This window comes from Elaeis guineensis, chromosome 1, assembly GCF_000442705.2.
Source record: "Elaeis guineensis isolate ETL-2024a chromosome 1, EG11, whole genome shotgun sequence".
Taxonomy (NCBI): Eukaryota; Viridiplantae; Streptophyta; class Magnoliopsida; order Arecales; family Arecaceae; genus Elaeis; species Elaeis guineensis.
The window spans coordinates 163,237,643-163,258,765 of record NC_025993.2 but is presented as its reverse complement, the minus strand read 5'-3'; the positions used below and the strand labels follow the sequence as shown (position 1 = coordinate 163,258,765).

The 21,123-nt window shown below is 38.0% G+C and overlaps 1 protein-coding gene and 1 long non-coding RNA gene across 2 annotated transcripts in view; both read left to right on the top strand.

Annotated features, from left to right (window-relative positions):
• Positions 1–11,298, top strand: part of LOC105039482 (outer envelope protein 80, chloroplastic-like) — a 17,995-nt gene extending 6,697 nt beyond the window's left edge. The window contains 9 exon segments of the mRNA XM_010915645.4: positions 6,284–6,437; positions 6,516–6,575; positions 6,577–6,660; positions 7,586–7,656; positions 7,802–7,880; positions 7,981–8,096; positions 8,465–8,612; positions 10,175–10,244; positions 10,676–11,298. Of these exon segments, the coding sequence (XP_010913947.1) occupies positions 6,284–6,437; positions 6,516–6,575; positions 6,577–6,660; positions 7,586–7,656; positions 7,802–7,880; positions 7,981–8,096; positions 8,465–8,612; positions 10,175–10,244; positions 10,676–10,830 (937 nt within the window). The 3' untranslated portion in view covers positions 10,831–11,298.
• Positions 190–1,022, top strand: LOC140852861 (uncharacterized). The gene is made up of 3 exons (XR_012135781.1): positions 190–231; positions 723–805; positions 968–1,022. It is a non-coding gene; the product is annotated as an uncharacterized lncRNA (long non-coding RNA).
• Positions 11,299–21,123: the final 9,825 nt, after the last annotated feature.

Below are 21,123 nucleotides of genomic sequence, written 5' to 3'. Positions count from 1 at the left end.
TTTTAGCCCTCAAGCGATCTATTTATCATAAATCATAGAATCAAATGACAAGTGGGCTAGACCTTGCAGGCTTGTAAAGGAAAATCTATGATTATCTGGTTTTCCATGACACAAGTTTGTGAATTTCTTTGATGTGTAACAGGTAGAACCAAATCAGGAGTCGAGGATTGATTTGTGAGGGTGCAAATGTTCTTTTTAAAGTTGTGGAGGATGCATTTCGTGATGGATATGGTCAGGTTCTTTCGTCTATTCTTATATATTCCTTTTATAGTTTGCTTACCATCACAGAACAGAAAAATAAGACTAAGCAACCAAGCCCAATCATCACAATAAAAGCATGTAACAAAAACTATAATTACAAAGATTATCACACCTGTTAATGGCCAGGTTTATTAACTTCTGCCATGTAAATTTTATTATATTCTATCAAAATCTAATTGTTTAAATTCTTTCTCCCAACTTCCATCTAGATTATTGGTGATTTTTGTTAAATAAATCCCCTCCCTTCTGTAATTCTCTGTGGACCTATGACATGGTAGTGCTGCCCTGATTATGAAGATCATGGAGGGTTGGCAATCCATTGTCTTAGATGAAAGAGTGGAAGTATGATCGGTGGAAAATAATATTCTCTCACAAGTCACAACTCTTTAGCCTTCGCAACCTTCAGTTGATGCTATTGTCAGTTGGGCACTTAGTTAAGTATTTGGTGTCAAGTTATGCAGGAAAAATAGTCAACATAAGGCATCTGGATCAAGTGATCAAATCCATCAATGGCTGGTATTCGGACCGTGGGCTATCTGGTTTGGTTGGTACTCACTGCACTTACTGTTGTGAAATAGCTTTTTATTGTCTACTGTGGCGTCTGATTTGTAGTCATTATTTTCCTTGCAAGTTCACTTCTTAAGCCTTTTTCAAAAGATGATATTAATCTGTCACTGGTCCTTTTTGGGCGGGATTGTTTTCTCAGGTTTCATATGCTGAGATTCTTTCAGGAGGAATCCTTAGGTTGCAAGTCTCTGAAGCGAGGTTAATAACATCATCATTCAGTTCCTTGATAGAAGGACGTGAGAATCATATCTTAGTGCATTTGGAATCACAAAAAGCATTATTGTAACCACTTGTATTGGTTGTTTGCTGACCGTAATTCTCTATATGGTTATATTCAGCGGTGAACCAACTACAGGGAAGACAAGGCCAGAGACTATACTTCAGCAACTGACAACAAAGAAAGGACAGGTCAAAGCATGGGCCTTCATTTTATGTGGCTCTTTAGTCCCTGGATGAGAGTGTTTGCTTTGCTATATCTCAAATGGGCTTATCTAAATAGGTTTATCTTTGTTTTGTTGGGATATATCTTGATGATTATGATGATTGTTGTTATGGCTCGTGCTTTGTTTATTTTTTTCCTTATAAAGAAAGTTCAGAGGTTGTGCAATGTTGAAGATGCATTTATGTCTAAGGTACAAATCATAATATACAAACCAACTTTTTGAAGATTGATGCCTTGAAGGAAATACTGCAATTTCTTTGCTGTTTTGTGTAAATAATCTCTTAACTCTGTGCATATATATCTACGCATGGAATCATATGTCATTTTTGCAAAGTACTTTTTTCATGGCAAGAAGATTAAACCACAATGATATCAAAATTGGCTTATGTTTCTTTTTCCCCTGCTTGGTTGTTGCAAGACAAATTAACATGATCTTATCATAATTAGCATGCGAAAAACAAACTGTGTGCTTGTAACTCATGTGCTCTAGTTGCGAGTGACAATATTTTTATCCAAATATACTGATTTGTTCGATATGTTTGTGTCTCACATTCTCTAGTGGGGAGAACAACTATATCTTATATTGAAGTATATGGTTGTGTTCTTATCCATCATCCTGGCTGATAAGGTTTTTATCTCTTCAACACTTTGTGCATTAGGTATACAGTAGACTCCAAGGAAAAAGAGATGTTGAGACAATACTAACAATGGGAATTATGGAAGATGTTACAATTATTCCTCAGCCTACTGGAGGTAAATTACCTTTATTAGTTCCCTTTTTTTCTTTTTGTTTAACTTTATTCACAATGGATATATCATCACAAATTTTTCTAATCAATCATGCATTTATCTATTTTTGCACATTTTAGATTGTACAACATTCGCAATGGATTTAAAATTAACCATACTGATTTGCAGCTCAAAAGTTCATCTCAGATTTCTTATTGTGTTAATGTATCAAGTGTTAAAATGCTGCTTAAGTGATATAATATGAACGAGCTGACATGACCATATCGATGATTTAGCATGCAAGACCTCAACTGTTTTCAATTTTAAAAGTTAAGATTGGTTTTGGCATGTAGGAGCAGGAAGCTGGAGCTGGAGATGAAGAAATGAGGGCTAGGATACATGTTAATATGTGGAATAACTTGCTGCTTTTGGAATGCTAAAAGCACGGTACATTAAGCATTTACAATTTTCCAAGAGGTGCAAAAGTATTAAAAAGAAAACAGTAACCTCTATAATATGAAACAATCTATGTAATCTGTAGTTGTAGGGTGTGACAAATGAATTGGCGGCACTGATAGACAGGTGAACTGAAAATAAATCAAATGCAGCAGTTTGTATGAGGTGCAAAACCAAATGAAGACAAAATTTTCAACCCATGTTTGCTAGAGAATCTTCACAAAGTAGGCCATTGCTTATTGAGCTACATTCAGGTGGTTCAATGAGGTTGCAAATTCTAAAGCTGAAGCTTCCCTGCTCTAGAGACAGTTGTTCTGTGAATAGGAAAATTGGATTAAATTTTTGTCTCACATTTAAAAGGCGAGTGGTATTCCTCAATATAGAAAAGGGCAAAGATTAGTATACATGGTACAAGAATGAAAGTACACATTTTACCAATGACTCAAATGCCATTGGATGGGGCCATCTCCATTTTTTAGTGGAACTGGATGTGCTCCATCATGCCTTGTCTTGACACTTGGGATGGAGGGTGTCGTGGAATGAACCTAACATGAAGCTGGGATGACAGTGGGATGGTCCCCATCCCGACACTTGTGATGGTGCCCTTTCTCGATGTCCTGTACGAAATCCCACTGGGTCTTGAATACTTGTTGCGTATTTGGGTCTTTTATTTTTTTAGCTGGGTAGTTTTATGGCTACTCGGTGGTATGTAACTTTGTGAATCTATGTTGTGTGCTTTGCACTTTGTCATTGCAGAAAATTTGATAGGCTCCAGATTTTGTGCCTGCAATTTGCAAGCAGTTGATAAATCTTTTCTCTTCTGCAATTACTTTTAGACATTACATGCCATCTTAACATCTTCAACAATTGCTGCTGAAAGCAAATCATGAGCGATATGATCTGTTTTTTTTTTTTTACTCTACATTCATACCCTTTTGGACTTTTGCAGATCCACGCAAGGTTGATTTAGTAATGAATCTTGTTGAGCGTCCTAGTGGTGGTTTCTCTGCAGGTGGTGGAATTTCATATGGGTAAGTGATGCTCTAAAGAAATTTCATCTGTTAATTGCTGGCATTCCTATATTAATAATTACTTGCTGCAACATTTGTAGGACAACAAATGGTCGCTAAAGAAATGCATTACATATTTTTGTATTTGATCTGTTAATATTTGGTCATCTTGTATTAATAATTATTTGCAATGATGTTTGTAGGATCACAAATGGCCCTCTTGCAGGATTGATTGGAAGGTAATGTTAAAGATTTTTTTTTTTAAAAAGTTCATCAATGCAGTTTGTTTCCAAATTTTCACATTAGCAATGTACCCTTATGCATTTGACATTGATCCTCTGCATGATATATTGGTCGTCATTTTCTTATATCCTATGGTCAGGTTCATTTGCATAAACTTTGCAGCTTGTTGAACCAAAATTTCAAGAAATATTATCAAGATATGTTGTGCCATTATTGAGACCCATATCGATTGCCCAGCAATATGGTGCGGTACAGTACTATGCCGTTCTGTTCCAAGTCCGCACCTGCATAGTAAGGCTGGCGGAGAGGGGGAGGGGGAGAAGGAAAGATAAGAAGAGAGAGGGGGGAGGGAGAGGGAGAAGAAGGGTGGGGAGAGAGGTAGAGGGGGCCATCAGTTCTCCTGTTTTGAACGAAACAAGGGCCAGGGCTCCTTGGCAGCACCTGCCAACTTCAATTTGAAGCCCTGAAATAAAATATAGGGCCGCCAGTCGCTGTTTGGCTCCTTCTGCCTTCCTCTCCCTCCTTCCCTCGCCTCCCCTCTCTCTCTCTTCCCCCCTTTATCCCTCCCTCTCCCTCTCTTCCTCTCTTTTCTCGAACCGAGGGGAACCATGCCAGTCCACCCCTGTATGGCTCGACCCCGAACCAGGTGGTTCATTGCAGTACAACATTTCATGCATCCTATACTCTACAACCTGCACTTGTAGCTTGCTTCCAAAAAGTTTCATGTTTTCAAGACAGTCTGTTTCCAACTATTTTTATACCAAAGCAAGAAACCGGTGTACCTGCCTACTACTGCCTATGTAACATTAGATCACAAACTCAATTAGATTTTTGACACATTATTTTTTTTACACCAAAATTGTTGAATTTCCTATCTGGAGACTGCATGTCTTAACCTACTAGTTCCATAAACTCAAAACAAATTTATAATCACATAATATTGGGGCATCATAAGACATTTCTTCACCAAATTTTGCTGCTGAGTCTCCTCTGAAGACGGGAGATGCTAAAGTATCAATATTTGGTCCCAGTCATCTAGCAACATCCCTAGTCAGCTTCTATGAGTGGTACCATACCTTTTCACTTGCTTATTCAACCACTATAAAGGAGGCTTCTTCACAGGTGAGGCTATCCATCTCCGATCATTCTTGTAGCCTGAGTTTTCTGAGGAGATGAGTTTTGGAGTTCAGCTATGTCATTGAGTCATATGTCAGACTCTAGTAAGCCCAAGAGAGATGTTTCAGGTTCAAAATGTCATATTGTACATTTTTTAGTGTTCAGCTTGCCTTTGACTTAAAATGTTCTATTGTTGGTTCTATCTTGCTTCAGATAGTGGATTGACTGATTTATGATCCAGAAAGTATGTTTGAGGGAAAGTAGTACGTATTGAAACTTGAAAATTGGAAAAGAAAAATTCTCTGAATTTGTAGATGTTGCAGACTGTAGCTATGCACATCATTTTCTGTGTTAGGTTTGTTAAGAATTCCAAAAGACTAGTTTCTTTGGAAGAGTTTCTTAGGGTGCTCGAGTTATTTGCAAATCCTACATATACTCAATATGGCATGCTCATTATAGTTACACCTAGTCCCATGTAATGGAATTGCTTGTGGAATCATGATGCGCTTTAGGACATGCTTCTTGTGGGTGCTAGTGTGTTGTCATAGGGTTCAATTTGGGGTATAAAGTTGTTTGGATAGGATAATGTTGCCTGGTCAAAAGATTGCTGCTAATTACCATGAGTTCCTTTTCATGGGTACATCATTAGGTGGCAATGGGTGTTTTTGGAAAATAATGAATACCCTCTGCATGAAAAATATTTTAGCCTGTTCTGACAATTCCACTTCTGCTAATTTGAACTGAGCGGCAATTAATGTTCATGGGACTGATAACTTATGCATAGATGCTTCCTCATTAATTCGAATAAACTTAATGCTTTTGCAGCTGATTGTCAATTAAATGACTTTTACTTAATATTGAACTTTTCTTTTTCTTTTTTTCTTTTTTTTGATAAGAAGATCGAACTTTCTCAAGCAGTTGGACATTATGGCTCTGCTACATTCACCTACTAGAACTAGTAGCATCATATAATAGCTTTGGAAAAGACTATACCAGTGTCTAATTAAATATGGTGTGTCATTCTTCCTTGAATGCTTTTCACTTCGGTTAGGCTTCTATTTAGTGTACTTGAGATAAGATTGTTTCATTTGATTAAGAGAAGCCAACAGGCTCTTTCATTTAATGAGAAACTAAATATTATCTAAGAGGGTTGCTTTTAAGGTTGCATTTGCTTTGCCTGTGTCATATTTTCTCAACAGTGGAGGGCTAGTTGTATTATGTTGTATATCTGTACGTCGAGTCAAGTCCCTTTTCTCAGCTTTAGACAATTATTGATATTATCTAAAACAGCTGCTATAAGTGTGTATACTGTTAGCAATTTAAAAAAGAACTTTTTATGTAATGTAATCACAGTGCAAAATAATTTTCCTTCTATTTCCAGGATCTGACATTCAGGATGTAGTTGAATTACAAGATGTTGGTATTCTGCTGTTCTTTTCATATGTGAATCTTGTTGCAGCTTTGCATATTCGCATAGGAATGTTTTTGGTAGGAACCAAAAACTCAACCTTTCATTAGAAAGGGGGCAAATTGATTCAATATTTCGCATAAAGTATATTGACCCATGGATCCAAGGAGACAATAAGAGGACATCTAGAACAATCATGATTCAGGTAATCTTTATATGCTCCGGGTGCATGCGCATCACACTATAATAATTATTAATTTGAGGAGTGCAAATTTTGTACTAGAATTCTCGGACTCCGGGATCACTTGTTCATGGGACGATCCGATCTGCTCGTGGTGGCCTCAACAATTGCACGTGTTACTGCTGGAATTGAGTATAGTCAACCTGTCAGGCCCAAGTGGAGTGGAACACTTGGGCTTATATTTCAGGTACTTTCTTTGAAATAATTTGAATTATTTCTTGATGTTGACTTTTCATCTTTTGACTTCGAGTTGACAATTGAATCTGCTAATGTTTCTGAAAAAAGTCCTACGTTTTCCCCCATTTGGCCTGTATTTAACGCTAACACTTATCGCGTATGATTTGCTGGGTTACTGCCATCTTTTCTGCATATCCAAAACCTGTCTGGCATATACCTTTGTTGCTATGTCAACATTTCCCAAGATTCTATACTATTGTTGGAAGTGATTTATCTCCCAATATATATATGAAAACTGATGATACAAATACCAACATATAGTGATGAAATATTGCAGTTAAAGAGGCATGCTTGTAGTTATCAACTGACTAAACTTTCTTCCTCAATTAGCGGAGTAAATGATAATGATGACTAATAGGGATCATGTGCATGGTTAACGTTCTCCAACTTTAAACATATTATAGTTTAAAGCATATGTTTATTAGAAGAGAAGCTTCTTGAAACATGCTCGTATTATAGAAATCTTTGACACGAGCACATGAATTCTGAATGAAAGCTCTAAACAAATTTTTGCATGACCTTTGAAATATCTCTATAATTTATTTGCAGGGATTGCATCAATAGATTTGTGGCTTAATCCATTTAACCCTCATCATGACTTGCATATTATACTGATACCCTAGGTTCTATCATTCTTATTATCACACCTCTAAAGTAGTATAAAATCATTACTTTTGATATGGACCACAGGGAACAAATCTAAACATGATCATAATGGTCAAGCCTTGAATGATTAGGCTGATTTTTTCTTTTTTGGATAAAATCTTATAAATTTTCAGTTATGTTCTTTTCTTTGATCCTTGCTTCATTGTATGCTGTCTTATTTATTTTCCTCTTACATCACATTTGCCTGTAATAACTCTTATCATTCTTAGCATGCTGGTGCTCGTGATGATAAAGGCAATCCCATAATCAGAGACATTTACAACAGTCCATTAACTGCAAGGTATTTAGGGTTTTGTTTTGCTCTTCTGGATATCTGAACTTGATATAGACTACTTAACTACATCATCATCTCATCATAATATTTTGGCTTAATTTATCTATTTTTCTATCTTCATTGAATTTTATTTCTTTCTTGTATGTTACAGTGGCAATGCTTATGATGACATGCTAATTGCAAAGTTTGAAGGTGTCTATACAGATTCTGGTGATCATAGCTCCTCAACAGTTCGTTCTTTCGTCTCAAACTTTTCTTAGAATAAACAATTATAAATACATGTTTTCTTTGCTCGTCTCATTTGGCCTTCCATAACCACCTTACTTGCAGTTTGTGTTCAACATGGAACAAGGACTTCCTGTTCTTCCTGAGTGGTTATGTTTTAATCGAGTGAGTGCTCGTGCTAGGCAAGGGTATGAGATTGGGCCTGCTCGACTTCTTTTAAGGTATGACATCACATGCCTTCAATCTTTTGATGTCAAAGATATTCATTGAAACCATTTTGTCATTTTAATGTTAGCTAAATAATATTCTTTGTGGCATTGCTCTTTGACATGTTGAACCCTGTTTGCTAAATAGCTGTTTTTCAAAAATAGTTTCCTATTCCTATTTTTGTTTAATTTTTCTTTTGGCTCAGTGACCCCCCACCCTTTTTTTAATAAAAAAAAGAGAATAAGATGGGTCATCATTTTATTTTATGGAAGTGTTAAGTGGGTATTGATGAGGCTGCTCAACAGTAGGTTTATCTACATTTAATGAGCTGGTACTTCCAGTGCCATTTTTTGTTATGCTCATCAGTCTTTCAATGCTGTAGTGTATCCGGAGGCCATGTTGTTGGAAATTTTCCGCCTCATGAAGCATTTGCTATTGGTGGGATAAACAGTGTCAGGGGTTATGAAGAAGGTGCTGTGGGTTCTGGTCGCTCATACATGGTCGGTAGTGGAGAAATCTCCTTTCGCATGGTAATTTGATTCTTGTGTCCACCTATTACAAATTGCTACTTCTTTGCTGATTGATCTTTCCGGTGAACTATAAGAATGAGAGTTTATTAGTGGATTGTATTTTATTCTCTATTAGAAGGTTTAAACCTCCATTGCTAATAACCAAGACTGGAGTAGAAATCAACCAATGGTATAATACTTCCTAATTAGCTAACTTGAACTTCCTTTTTCTTTCTTTCTTTTTTTGTGTGAGAATGAGGAGGAAATCGAGTTTCCTCCATTTATTAGTCATGAGAAAGAATATACAGCCACTACATAAAAAATCCAGCTTTTGAGTTACATCAGATTGACTTTGAACACGTTTTGTAGAACAAAGTTGTTTCTAGGTAATGAAAAGCTTCAAGCCGATGCCACCACAACTGAGACCCTTTTGTTGCATTCAGTCCATGGAGAACAGCAAACAGCAAGGGACATCTGATCCCAAGCTCGTTGTATGGCAGGTTAATCTTGCTTTCCTCCAAGTGTCCAAGCCAAGGGAAGGGTGGCAGGTCATCCTTCAACTCTCAATGCAGACTGGAGTTTGTTCCAAATCTCTCTTGCAAATGAACAGTGAATGAGGATAGGTTTAAAAGATTCTTCTGCTCTCCCATAAAGCATGCAGGCCTGATCCAACACCCATACTTTTCTAGCTAAGGAATTCATGGTGTGAATTCAATTATGAAGAGCCAACTGTTGGAAGATTTTGATTTTCTTAAGGAGGTGCCCCCATCTTCCACAAACAATGGTAAGAAGGACAAACCAACCCTCCTTTGTTCACAAACTTGTAAAATGAAGACACTGTGAAACCCTTACGGTCAGTGAGCTTCCATGCAGGCCTGTCATCCTATCTGGATGCAGCCATAGGCGGGAGCAGCTCAGTTACTTAAACCATTGCCTCATCGTCCTTAAGATTTACAGTTCTGGCGATATTATGGGCCAATGGCCTTCTCTTGTTCGCCAATGTGAAGCCATTGATAAGGAACCTACATTTCTGAGTTGAAGCAAAGAGCTCCATTAATGTGAGCATCAAAGCTCGTTTCTTTTGGTACAACTTTGTTGTTTCCACTGTTAGGCCTCATGTAAACATTTAATTATCTTGATCTGCAACCAGTTATAGAGAAACCATTTGTCTAACTGAACTTGTTTGGTTAGGAAGTTGGACCACTGATTGCTGCCTGCATATTTATCTCTATGTTTCAAAGACCACTACTCGGTTTACTATGTAGAAATTTGACTCATCCTTCTGTTATAGCTCCTCATCATAGTTCAGTTTCAACCTTAAAAATTCACTGCTTGAAGTCTAAACCATGCAATTCTTTTTTCTTGTTTAAATCATATTAGATCAGCTGTAGTGAATATCTTGCTGATGTAGATGCTGGATCAATCCTGAATCATTCCCTGCAAATCATTATATGCAATGAATCTGGTCATATGAGTAAATATAGACGAGCATGCATGCACATCCATTATGATGTTTCCATTTCTTTTATTCCATTTGCGTATATAATTGCCTGCTTGTGTATTTTATTCTGTTTCTTTTATAGTTTGGGCCAGTAGAAGGCGTGCTATTTGCAGACTATGGAAATGATCTTGGTTCAGGCCCTACAGTGCGTGGTAAACCCTTTGTTCTATTATTTCAACCCCTGTTATTCATTTTCTGTCATGTTTGTCCTTAAGCTAATGAAGAAAACAACATAAACCAGGCGATGGTTAAAAAGCACTGTTTCTGTAGGCTTTTTATCATCGGCCGGGGGAAGACTTCATTTTTTTTCGTCCTTTGCTTTTGTATTATGGTCTCAGCCACATCTTTTTTTTGCCTTTTTTGGTAGAAGAATTGTGTTTATGTTGAGACAACAATTTGGGTAGTATATTTAGGATATTTCTGATTCATATATTTATAGTCTTGTATCACACCAATAGTGGCATTCGGGAGTCGTTAATATTTTCCATAACAATAGCTAAATGAAGGCAGTTCGGTGGGGCATAATATGAATAACGCTTATCACTTGATCTCATCATTTTGCTTCTTGCTGTTGCTTGATCAGGTGATCCGGCTGGAGCAAGGGGAAAACCTGGGAATGGTTGTGGCTTTGGGGCTGGCATTCGTGTCGACTCGCCCCTAGGGCCTCTGCGCCTAGAATATGCGTTTAACGATAAACTTGCAAGCAGGTTTCACTTTGGAGTTGGCTATCGCAACTAATTCATTCCCTTTCTCCTTTGGACCTTCGGATCTATGCGAAATTATTTTATGGTGTTAGTTTTTCCAGCGATTCAGGTATCATTATCACACCTTCAGGAAAATATATCGCATTGATTTTTCTGGCTCCAGGGCTGTATATGGGACTTGTCGTAGAGCATATATATTTGCAGTCTTTCTTTCATCGGCCTCGTACGAGCATGAAGCTGTTTTTTTTGAGGAATTTTGTGCCTAGAGCAAGACATGAGAAGGCTTGTAATGTTATGTATAGATATTTCAAATTTTGGATCATGTACCTCAGCAGGCTTTATATCTCCCAATCATATTTTAGATGATTTATAATTTCGGTCATACGTAATGGAATCATTTATCTCTGATTCCTAAAATAGAAATTCTGGGTGGTTTGTACATCTGCTAAAGTCACTGAGGTCCCGGAAGTTCCATTCCCGTTTGAAAGTTACCATTTATTGCCTATTTTGGTGCTGTGCATGTACTAAGAATTCTTTCGTTTTCAGTAATCCTAATTATGTACTAGCCTAAGCTGAGGTTATTGGCATGGCTCATGAGACCTATCGTCATGGAGTATTTGTTCTACGTAAGGCTTTACCTTATTGCTGATATATGTTTGCGGTGTTCAATTCCAGGTGGGGTAGGGTTGGAAACGGGTTTTGGGCCACCCGTGCCTGGAGTAGGCCCTTTATATATATATATATAAATTATTTTTTTGAGTTTTTTAAGGCTGCGGGACGTGAAGTTCTTTGCGGCCTGAGCCCGTAAAGAAACGCTGAGAATGGGTGAGGCGAGGGTTTGGTTTCGTCTCGGAAATTGATTAAATGGGAGCTATCTATGTAGAGTCGAGGTTTAATAAGTTTTAAAATAGTTATTATATAAACTGACATGCGCACTTGTGGTCTGAGATTCCTCCAGGGTTGGGAAAGGCCAAGGCCAAGCCCAAAGCCATGCTCAAGCCCAGCCTCTATAATCCCTAAGTCAGACGCGAGTGTTCGGCTTCTCTCCCGTGGCTTGTACATGGCGACAGCTGAGGAAAGGAGCAAGGTTGATACAAAGCAAGCAGTGATGCTTGTACAATTAGATCATCATTACCATGGTGGCCGTAACAGTCTTCGCCAAGTATTCACTACATTGTCTACGTTGATAGGATAACTGTTATCGAACATTTTCTGTGGCTCTTTTCTCTTTTTTTTTTGTTAAAAAAAAAAAAGTGTTGCTGAAGTCATTGCCTGGATACAAATGCTCTCACCAGTATTCCACCACCATTACCCAGCCGATCATATGATCAATACAACCATTATAATATAATTAGATTTTTGTTGCTCATTATCAGCTGATGCCTCATTATCTTCGAGAAAACATAGGACTACAGTGAATAGACTGGTGACATTTTATTTAAAAAAAAAAAAAAAATCTGTCTGTAAACATTAACTGAAAAAATAATTCCCAGCGATTTGATTTTTAAGTTAAAGGATGGTAGAATGAATTTCCTATAAGCAGCCTCTTTTATCCAGCTTCTTTTGTTTAAAACGCTACACAAATCTCATATCATGCAAATAATGAATGGTGCTCTTACAAGGTTCATCATTCTTTGTAACGAGGAATATTTATATACAACGATGTGTTTCTTATTGATAGTTCTCGTACATGATAGTGAAAGCTCAGCTAATACACCGTCCTATTAAATGACACTATTAAGAGCCATGATTATCTCATGAATTCAACGTCAATTTTATCGATCTTGTGTGAAATGGAGCAGATACCCCAAATGAATTTCCATATGCTGACTCACATCTGGCAATCAGCATGCAATGTACCAGCCTTATGTGGCTTCGACCAAACATATTAGGTCCACAAAGTGGTAACAACAATAATTATAAGCCTTCTTTCGGAGTAATGGTGGAAAAGCCACCGTTCATGGTTAAGCTTGAAACGTCTCCTTGGCACCAGCACTGGAAAAAGAGTGCCAACTGATGGACCATATTTTTGTTGGTTCCTTAAAGTCTTATCTTTTTCAAAGAACATATATACCTACTTCTCATTTGTTCAAGTTCAGCTATTTAACATGTTCTTATGAACTCTATGGACAATTTTTGAAGGGAGAATCCAGCTTTTGGTAAACCTTTGAGAGGCAATTAATTTGATCTTTTTGATCGTACGGCTATTCATATAAATTTGTTTAGAGTGTGACTCATCATGATGTATTATGTTCTGATGGAGCATGGCATGTGCAGTACACATGGCATGGAGTCTAATTGTAGACTTCCACAAAGAAAGCATATGAGCATTTTTACATAGTAAAATAGATTGAGGAGAACATTCCAATTAATTTCTTCACCGTCCCTAGGTGCCAAAGAGATGATGGGGGCTTGCTTACTCTCATTAAATTGGAAAAACTTATTGCCTACACTGCATGAACCCCATCAGCCAAAATATATTGGCATAGAGTTTTATTCATCATGTGCTGGTCTTAGTGATCGGCCCACTCAAATGCGCCTCGCTTATTGGTGGCATGCATGGGTTTGCTGGTGCACTCATTGCATTGCACGCTATAATTTTTCTTAAATTGGAGATAGAAGGTTGATCCTCCGCATCATCCACTTGGTGGGTAGCCGATGAAGAGTGGATGTACTCATTAAAGCAGCGTGCTCACAAGTTTCTCTCAGTGTAAACTGTAAACCCTGTCATGTCACTTCCAGAGAGGTCATAGACATATTATGCATTATTATAGTTAAGAACATGACAGTGTCACAGGTCATTTTGAAATGGCCTACGTGAATTCTTTTACGATCGAGTTGATTGTGGATGTAAATGATAATTATATAAATCCTAGTTGTTACCTGATTTTTGGTTAGTCCATGTAGCTGTATTTATTACTGTCTCCAATGGTGAATGGCTTCTTAAATTACATCATAATTTGTGACAAGGACTGCCATCACCTAGTTTTGGGGATTGGTCCAAGGAAAAACAATTATGGCATTCAGATTCCCTGTATTGTGCTTCACATTTATTAATACCTGTCATGTGGAATGTTGGTCAGCTTAGGTAGAGGAAAATCCCATTCCTCTTCGCAGCCTCATGCCTTGAATGCATGGTTGTGTGGAACGACCCCCTTTCAGATAGTTTACTTTATATTATTGGTTATGTTGACTCCTCACATCCGCATGCCTTGTAATTGTCAACATTAGGAGTCGGGAAAAGCAATATGAAACTGATAATCTAAAGATCTTTCCCTTTTTGGTTAAGGTATCTACTCAAGTAGCTATAACTCCGATCTATCATGATAAGATCGATAGCTCTGAGATGCAGCTCAAAAGCAACTTAACACATCATATAATTTGAGTTTACGTTGCAAGCATTTGAACAAGCAGACCGATATGCATCTACAATTTGAGCTGCATGCGGCTCGATTTATTGGACTCTAAATAGCTCCTAAGTCGCCATGGAAAGAATCATGTTACAAGTACTTGTGGTCAATGCCTTCTAGATGCCCTTAATAAATCAAAAGCCAGAAAAAAGGTGGCGCAGGAAGAGAAACCTTTGCTACCTTTGATTGCATGGTAGACTTGAATTCAATCATACTGCCCGTGGGACGCGGGAGTCATGGGGTTCTACCCTGACCAAAATCTCCCACAGACTATGGCTACATTAGATCTTAAATGCTGTCAAAAAATATGACTTGGTTTCTAAGAACTATATATTCATCAAATCATTTGGTAATTCCATGATTCATGAATGCTCGGTGGAATTTTTCAGTAATTTATGCTACAGGCTTGGTCAGTTCACCTTGGCTGACTTGGACCATAACTTGGTTCTTTTTTCCCCCCGCAGTTATGCTTAGCTGCAGGCGTGCTTGACTTCTCCCAGTGCAAGAGTCCGTCAGCATGAATCAAATGAGATCAGATTTAGGGAGCTTGCAAGGGATGCAAAACATGGATTCGACTAACGAGCAGCCGGCCGTTGAAATTGACTGATCGATAAGACTATTTGATGGTGGTGGGCTACTTCCTCTTTAATTTCCCATAGAGACTTCAAACGTAGAGCAATTGCACTCTTTCCAAGCTTTAGGCCATCTTTTAAGGTGACTAGACTACGAGATCTTTTCATTTGGAGGCCAAATGTGAAAAACCAAGCCAACTGAATGCTGACCTCCAACGAACAATTTCTTTTTCAGTACGTAGGATTAATGATAATTAGATTTATGGGTCCTATGTAGAGCTATAGCATGGCTTCTGTCTACTGGTTAGGGCCGGGACAAGTACCCCAGGTCCTGATGAATACAAAAGCACCAAATCACAAGGCCATGTGACGCTAGAATCTAGCAAGCATTTACTCCCTAGGACTGCTGTTAAATTTTCTTACTGAAGTTTATCTCAAGTAGTTGCATAATAACAATTACTAGTAGCAGCAAGTAAACTCTATAAGAAGGTTGAGCTATGTTTAGAATTAATTCACCTGAAACTTATTGCACTTCAAGGAAAGGCGATTACTATAGTCTCACCCCTGTGAGGGAATCATTAGGCACATTAGTTACTTATATCAAAGACATGTTTATCATGATCCTGTGACCACCAGCAGGTCCCTTATTAAGTGCATCATGAAAGCTTTCTATCTTTTGTGTCAATATAAAGAACAAACTATAGCAAGTGTTTGTAGACACCATATTTAATCGAACTATAAACCTTATCCCCTTTCTATCTCCCTCTCTCTCTCTCTGTCAAAGAAAAAAAAAAAAAAAAAGAGAAAAAACTGCAAAACTTTTTCCGAACTGCCTCGAGTCAAATAATCATGTCGATTAATGAGCGAAGGCCCGCATCGATAAATATTCATGCCTTTACAGGTGTCGAAATTCCATCTCTCTCACAAAAAAAAAAAAAAAAAAAAAAAAAAAAAAATCATGCGTGATCTGTAGAGCACGATACACTTGGAGTATTGTTTTCTCTTTTTAATGTCAAATTTCTCAACTCTTCCGCCAGTTTTTCCTCAAGACAACTCCTTGAACCTTAGAGAAGCATGCCAACTGAGTTGTTTAATTAAATTGCACCCATGTAGAAGGTTTGGTTGGTGACAGACTGTAAAGATCACATCAGCCAAGGGACACTTTGTATGCTTTTGCTTGGGTGATGGGTCCTCCATTTTGGTCCATGCATGTCTTTGTGCCGATGCCAACTTTTTGATCCATTTTAATTGAGAGTAGAAATGCCATGGGATGTTTGAACCAATTAACTGATTCATATGCTATAGGGCGTGAACCCCCCTAGCAAAGAAAAAGCCTAGATGGCCAGGTCATTCACATGGTCACTGCTGGTTCTTATGAGGGGGAAAAAGGTAAAAAGGAAGATAAAGAGAATCCCAGCCTGTGGACATGGCAGCATGTCTTTTGTACGCGTTACCCTTTAGGTAGCATTGGCTTTAGAGATTCGGGAATATCATGGAAAGTTTCAATTCAGCTGCACCCAAATGGATCCATATATTAAAAGAGTGTGAGCACCCGAGCAAAAGGAAGCAAGGCCTGACTGGTCCGCTGTCTCCAATCATTCATGTGGCCATCCAACTCCACAACTAAATGGAAAAGAGAAAGCAAAAAGCCATTCTCACCAAAAGCCATCTCCCCCCTCCCCTAAAAATGTTACTAGATCCATCTCCTATGGGGCCTCACCTTGATCAAGATTTACTTCAGAGAGTAGGAAACCTTTTTTCTTATCAAGTCCATCTAAATCATCCATGCATCAAAAGGAAGCTAGGGAAGTGGCAGTACAGTAGTAAATCCATTCTATATAGGTGGCCAACCGATTTCCTCTAACTGTATGAGGAAAAGAAAGCACAAGGGTTCCTCTCCCAAAAATGTCATCATTCCATCTAACACAAGGTCACAATCCAAATATTCATGTTGGAGAGTTAGGAAATACACACCGCAGATTCACAACTGAATTCCTATCAAGTTTCATATATTTAGTGCTTGTGAGACCCATTCAGTATGTGGCCAATGACTTTACTCAACCATGTGGCCAACCAACTGATGGAGAAACTAAACAAAAAGCCATTATTATCATACCCGTTTTCCTCCTTTAACCCAAAGGTGCAGAAGACTATCTACCATAGGCCACCTTCCTAATCAATCATAACTTACATTCTAGACAGTGAGAGAAAGAAAGCTTGGATTCAACTCTTTTCGAATTATGAACTACTTTTGAAATGTATGTGAGCCTCCAAGCAAAATGTAGCAAGGCCTGGCACGTCCAATGATTTCGATCATACATGTGGCCTCTTGCGCATTAAAAGTAGAAAAAAGAAAGCAAATAACCAATCTTCCAAAAATCTCTCCTCCTCCTCCTCAAAATGTCACTAGCTCATCTTCCATATGCCCCATCTAGATATAGCAATGGAACCCCCCTTCACTCTCTCTCTCTCTCTCTCTCCCTCTCTTTCTCTCTCAGCATTTAGAATTCTCCAGCGAGGCGCTAAATAAGTGATACGTATCCATGTAAGAAAAAAGAAACTACTTTCTCCAAACTCCAAACGGACATACTGCATTCGCCCTAGACGTCAAAAGATCGTTTTCCATGGAGCCTCATTCAAATCAGCACACAGAGGCTCCCTTCCTCTCTCTCTCTCTCGCTGTATGTGCACAGCACGCACTTGAAACCACAAGGGATGTACCAAAGAGAGTGAATTATGTACCCACATAGGCCAGAGGGGCAGCAGTATGTTCCCCTAGTATAATTGCTTTTTGTGTACTTCCTTTGTTACTCTCCCTACCATTATCCATGCATTTGCTCCCCATCCCTCCACTTCCAGCCTCTCAAATGCCAAGTTGGCCTCCCTACCAATCACTTGGCTTCAATGAACACTCTCCCTCAGTCATCAATCCAGTGAAGCATATTATATTCTCCCTTATTCCTTCTCTCTCCCCACTGTTCGATTTTAATGCTCTCACTGTTGGTATGCCTTTTTATTCCTTCAACCTCGTGTGTCGGTTGGGCGTGGTACCCTCCAAGTTGCTTGCTTCTCTAGCTTCTGTAGCCCAAGAGAGAATTCGAACTGTTGGCATTTAATACTCGCTGTCCAAGAGTGCAGTGATCCTTTTAGACATGTTGGGCCCCCTCCTATGTAACTTACCTTCTGTAATTATTTTGTTATCAATAAGATTGCTGGCGACTAATAGGTTAAGTGCCTATTAGTCTCCAATTTCATCCAAAAAAAAAAAAAAAACAAATTTTGGGCCCCCTAGCTAGGTTTGGATTGGGGGGTTTGTGCTTCATGCTTGTTGCCGTTTAGCTTTGGCGTTGCACCATCATGCCAAGATGGGGAAGGCGCTGGTGGTGTCTTTACCTCCGCAGGAGTAATGCATGTGGAGGAGAACCTTTAGGAGCAAAGTCTACACAGGAAAGGAGATGATTTGGTTAGAAAACCTTCAATGCAAGGTAACAATTTTGGGAAACAAAAAGCATATATATTGAAATTAGAAAATTCCACTAGGTAGACATTCAGCACTCAATCAGCACATAATTGTGGCAGCTTAAAGTTATTGTTTTCGTGCATGCCTTTTCATGATTCAGGCATTCGTCCAAACATATATACATATTTTATATCCATTCCTAAGTTTAATAGTTAAAAACATATCTGAAGGCTTCCATATTCAGCATCTTAGTGATTGTATATTTTTCAGAATTGGGGCCTGGTACGTGTAGAGGCATCATTATCTGCATAATGTAAGTCTGTATATGAGGTTAGTGACAATGATAGATCATTCAGTCATTAGGTTTTCTACATATTGAAAAATTCTGCCTGGATTATCAAAACTATGGATAGAATAATGAATGTAGTTAGATAAATTTTCTAATTAATGATTGCAAAAAGCGATAGGTTTCAATATTTCATGTGAGAATGATTATGATACGACAAATTAGAAATGTACTTCAAATTATTGGGTCAAATTTGGTTGCAAAAGTTTTGCAATTATAATGTACATTTTTAATGAAAGATTGTTATAGCTCTTTGTTATTAGCTCCGTAATTACACACACCGACCATGCATGTCATCAGACCTCGCTTTGCAATTATACAGTACATTTGTTATTAGATTATGTCCATCACACATTAATGTAGATCCTACCTACCAAACTAAATCTAATCTCTCCCCCTCTCTCTCATCACTCAGCAAACAAAAGGAACTTATAGACGCCCGCTGCATGGATGTGAGCTAGATAACGCCTTATATGAAGAATTAGTAAATATAACCTGAAGGGAGAGTAGACTGTAGGTTTCCTCCACGAGAGAACAAATTTGTGAAGACATCTGTCGCTGCCATGAACTGTGGGATGGAGCCCTCTCACCCAAAACGCCCGGCTAGCTACAAATTTATAATTACTCGTCCAGCTGTTATGTCCCCGACCATCAATCGCTGTTTCATTGTAATCGGGTGATACCAGTAAAAACAGTGATGTGGTTGGGATTCGTTGGCTTGTGATTAACTAAAACAACCGATTAGACTAGCCGACTGGATCGATTGACCAATAATCATCATCAAGCCGACCAACCAACAACAATGGGCCATGAATCCTCAGTATAAAACGTATTAAAGGTGGTTAAAGTTATAGACCTTCGCACTTATGAGGCACGTTGCATGATAGTCACAACTCTTCTCATATATTAAGAAGTTATTGCACGTCCGACGGTGCCCGCTCTTTTCAGGCAGCAGTTTTATATCCACTCTCGATCTGGGGAACCTTTACGTACACGTTTCTCTCTTTTACTCCTTTCTATTTGGCTCTCTCAGATTTCTATTGTTTTCTGAAAACTTAGCCTGACTCACGGATCGGAGAGTCCCCCGCTGAATCAAGTTTTACAACCTTTAATATTTTCTTAATTTCCTATTTGCAGCTTGGTGACCATTCACTTCCAAGCAGACCAGTCCAAATAGGTTTATCACATCCTAAATCCGAGATATAATACAATCCTACTATCGAAGGGTGCAACTCATGATAACATGAAGCCTATCAATCATCGTCAGCTAAAATTCATCACAAATAAAATATAATAAAAAAAGTTCAATTTTATTATTCATTATGCAATTAAACAAATACTGATTTCGAGCATTTAAATCCAAATAAAAGTACTAAAATCTATAACCTTAAAATTTAGAAAGTTGCTAACTATAAACTTTTAATCAATTTAGGAATTAAAATTTTTGTTATAAAATCTCCAGGCTCGTTAGCATGGACTTTAAGCCTGGATCATCCTTCATTCATAATCTTATTCATCTGAAAAGGAAAAAAAAAGAGAGATAAGCTATACAACTCAGTAAGTGAAATTTACTCCTCTGAACAAGATCAAGCTATGGAACAATTGCTCATAATAAAGCATGATTTTTATATGATATATGCTGATTCTTATTTAAAGAAAATATGATTCATTAATAGCAATCTATGTGCATAGAAAATATGATAATTTAAAAATTAATAAAGAGTGTAAGATCTGCTTACATTTTAAAAGTTAATAAGAAGTGTAAGATTTATATACCTCGTCTATCTTAGATTTTCAAACTTTACTAGATGAATCTACTAATCCTATTTAAAATATTAAAAGTATAATTAATTTATATTTGATAAATTTAATAAAATTAAATAATAAAAATATGAAGTATCGTTAGCTGAGTGATCAATCCAATAAACCACCGAGGCACCAAACAGGTTTAGGGCTTTCTTATTAGGGTCAACTTGGGTCCATAATATAGGAAGACAGAACTTGATAGTGGGATCCATGATTTTTTTTAGAAAGAAAAAGAGAAAGAAGAGAGAGAAAATAAGAGAGAAAGAGGGAGTCTTCATCTCTTTCAAAAGAGAAAATCAAGATCGAGATCACCTAGATCATGCGAGAGGACATGGCCGACAGCCAATAGCGATAGGCGGTTGGTGAGAAATGGGAAACGACATGGAGAACAAGGGATCCAGCCCTTTTCTTGGTTCTTTCCAATTGTTGGCTATTTATTAGAGGCCATGACTTTTAGGAAGGGTGGTAGGGAGGCTAAGCAACTTAACAAAGAGTGCCGCATCAAGGGGTGGTGACACTGGTGGCTGAAAAAAGAAAAATAACTCGGTCAAAAATAAAGGATAAAATAGGATCTCTTTGTGGGGGTTTTTGGTGAAATTGATGATAGGCAGTGGTATCCAAGGCTGTGGAAAGATGGAGAAGAGAGAGAGAGTAGGTGAGGTCAGAGCTCTATCTCGGCTCCGACGATATCTGAAGCTCCGATTTCCATCACACACGATGCTAGGAAAATCGG